General features: G+C 40.3%; 1 protein-coding gene across 1 annotated transcript; it reads left to right on the top strand.

The window, feature by feature from the left end:
• Window positions 1-567: 567 nt before the first annotated feature.
• LOC140021211 (uncharacterized) lies at window positions 568-2,331 on the top strand. The gene has a single exon (XM_072071976.1). It carries the CDS (start codon window positions 568-570, stop codon window positions 2,329-2,331), a length of 1,764 nt encoding a protein of 587 aa, XP_071928077.1.
• Window positions 2,332-2,929: the final 598 nt, after the last annotated feature.

Consider the following 2,929-nt stretch of genomic DNA (forward strand, 5'->3'; position numbering starts at 1 on the left):
CACTTCATCTCATGCATATCTTTACTTTCTAGGGCCTTTTTACCATGTTGCATGACACTTCCCTTATATATGTATATCCCTTCCTCCATATTTTCCCTTATATGTATATTACTTGCCCCCTTTGTATGAAACATGACATTAGACTTGCATTTCATCTAAGCATTAGAATTAGGTTAGATCATTTGCTTGATTAGATAGGAAAACCCCTTGGATATGGGATATGGACGAGTTTGGCTTTTCTAGCCTTAGCACGCTCGTATTCCCTCTATTAAAGGGAACATTGAAAGTCACGAGTGTAAGTCCCTGCACCCATTATGATGCATTCCTTTAGGACATACACATTTGTATATTATTATTTTCTTTACTTTTTCTTTCTTTCGAGTCTCATGACTTGCATTATTCGTCGCATTTTCAAGTCCCATTTAGATCCATGTTTTTCATTTTCTTTTTTAAATCAAAAATTCATTTTCCAATCAAAAATTGAATCAAAAGCCATTTTTTCTAAACTCGTCTTTTATTTATTCTTATTTCAAAAAATGGGGCGCGACATCGGTGTTGGACGAAGCTATGGGGTGTGCATTGGGACAACACGACGAATCGGGGAAGAGGGACCAAGCCATCAATTACCTCAGTAAGAAGTTCACTGCGTATGAGGCCACCTATTCTTTTCTTGAGAAGAGTTGCTGTGATCTAGCTTGGGCCACTCAAAAGTTGAGGCATTACTTGTTCAGTCATACTACTTACCTCATTTCCCGCTCCGACCCTTTGAAATATCTGTTGGGAAAGCCTATGCCGACAGGACGTATGGCAAAATGGCAGATGATTCTTTCAAAATTTGACATTATTTTTACTACGCAAAATGCAATCAAGGGCCAGGCTGTGGCCGACCATTTGGCTGAAAATCCATTGAAAGATGATTATCAACCGCTTCACACTTATTTTCCGGATGAGGAGGCCCTGTTCATGGGTATAGCAGAAGATATGAATGATCAATGCCCGGAGTGGAGGTTGTTCTTTGACGGTGCGTCAAATTCCTTCGGGGCCGGTATTGGAGCTGTTCTAGTATCGCCTGAAGGAAAGCATTACCCTGGTTCGGCCAAACTCCGATTTTTCTGTATTAACAATATGGCTGAATATGAAGCTTGCATTTTTGGGTTAAAAATGGCGTTAGAAATGGAGATTAAGGATTTACTAGTGTTCAGCGATTCAGATTTGCTTGTACATCAGACTCTCAAAGAGTGGATCACTCGGGATTCAAAAATCTTGCCTTATCATTGCAACTTACTGGAGTTAGCAAATAAATTTAGGAGTTTGGAGTTTCGGCATATTCCCCATGTCAAAAATGTCTTTGCCGATGCATTGGCCACTTTATCTTCAATGATTCAACATCCAGATGAGTTGGTAATTGAACCTATCCAGATTCATCTACAAGAAAAACCTGCTCACTGCCTAGTTGTGGAAAAGTCTTCCGATGGCCGTTCCTGGTACAACGATATCAAGGAATTTCTCAAAACAAGGTCCTATCCCCCTGGGGCTAATACAACTGCTAAAAGCTTCTTGCGCAGATTGTCTTCCAAAATTTTCCTAAACGGAGAGGTGGTATACAAAAGAACGTCAGATTTGGGCCTTCTAAGGTGTGTTGATGAAGATGAAGCAGAATACCTGATGAAAGAAGTACATAGTGGAGTCTGTGGATCACATATGAATGGCCATTTATTAGCAAAGAAGATCATGAGGACCGGATATTTTTTGCTTACTATGGAGCATGATTGTGTAGTTTTTGTTAGGAAATGCATCAAGTGTCAATTGCATGGAGATGTTATGCACACTCCCCCTACAGAATTACACAGTATGACTGCTCCATGGCCATGTTCAATGTGGGGTATGGATGTAATCGGAGCAATTGACCCTCCCGCTTCAAATGGGCATCGGTTTATTCTGGTGGCAATTGAATACTTCACCAAGTGGGTCGAAGCCGAATCTTATAAGTATGTGACTAAAAAAGTGGTGACAGACTTTCTAAGGAAGCACATCATTTGTCGTTTTAGAATACCAGAGACAATAATCATTGACAATGCCAAGAATCTCAACAATGATATGGTAGATGGATTGTGTGAACAGTTCAAAATCAGGCATCAGAACTCCTTTATTTATAGACCACAGATGAATGGAGCTGTGAAGGCTGCGAATAAGAACTTGAAGAAGATAATTCGAAAAATGATTGAAAGACACCGTGATTGGCACGAGAAGCTCCCTTATGCATTAATGGCGTATAGAACTGCTATACGGACCTCTACTGGGCAACTCCCTACCGCCTCATGTATGGGATGAAAGCAGTGTTGCCAGCTGAGGTCGAAATCCCTTCATTGCGCATTTTAATGGAGGCCAAGCTAGATGAGGCTGATTGGATTAAACAACGTCATGAGCAGTTATCTTTAATTGATGAGAAGAGATTAAATGCCATTTGTCATGGTCAATGCTATAAAAAAAAGGGTAGCCTGTGCTTACAATAAGAAGGTCAGACCACGGATATTCACAGAAGGAGATAAAGTGTTGAAACACATTTTGCCAGTACAAGAGGAAACTAAGGGGAAGTTTGCGCCAAATTGGCAAGGTCCTTTTATTGTCCAGAAAATTTTGCCCGGGGGAGCACTCATTCTCGCAGAAATGGATGGGGAAGTGTTCTCTCAACCGATCAATTCGGATATGTGTAAGAAATTTTTCATATGATAAACGAAATTTTCCTTTTAGGGTTAATGTAAAGAATGGAATGAAAAGTCAGGCTTTCTTCCTTTCCAATCAAACATTCTATCCCTAGTTATCCCTTTTTGGGCCTTCAGAGCAAATTATTTCGTTTGGCAACCACTGAGAATCGCAAACCCTACACTGGGGCAAGTTTTGAGTTGAAAAAAGTTAAGAAAAAAGGGAG

This window comes from Coffea arabica, chromosome 11e, assembly GCF_036785885.1.
Source record: "Coffea arabica cultivar ET-39 chromosome 11e, Coffea Arabica ET-39 HiFi, whole genome shotgun sequence".
Classification (NCBI taxonomy): Eukaryota; Viridiplantae; Streptophyta; class Magnoliopsida; order Gentianales; family Rubiaceae; genus Coffea; species Coffea arabica.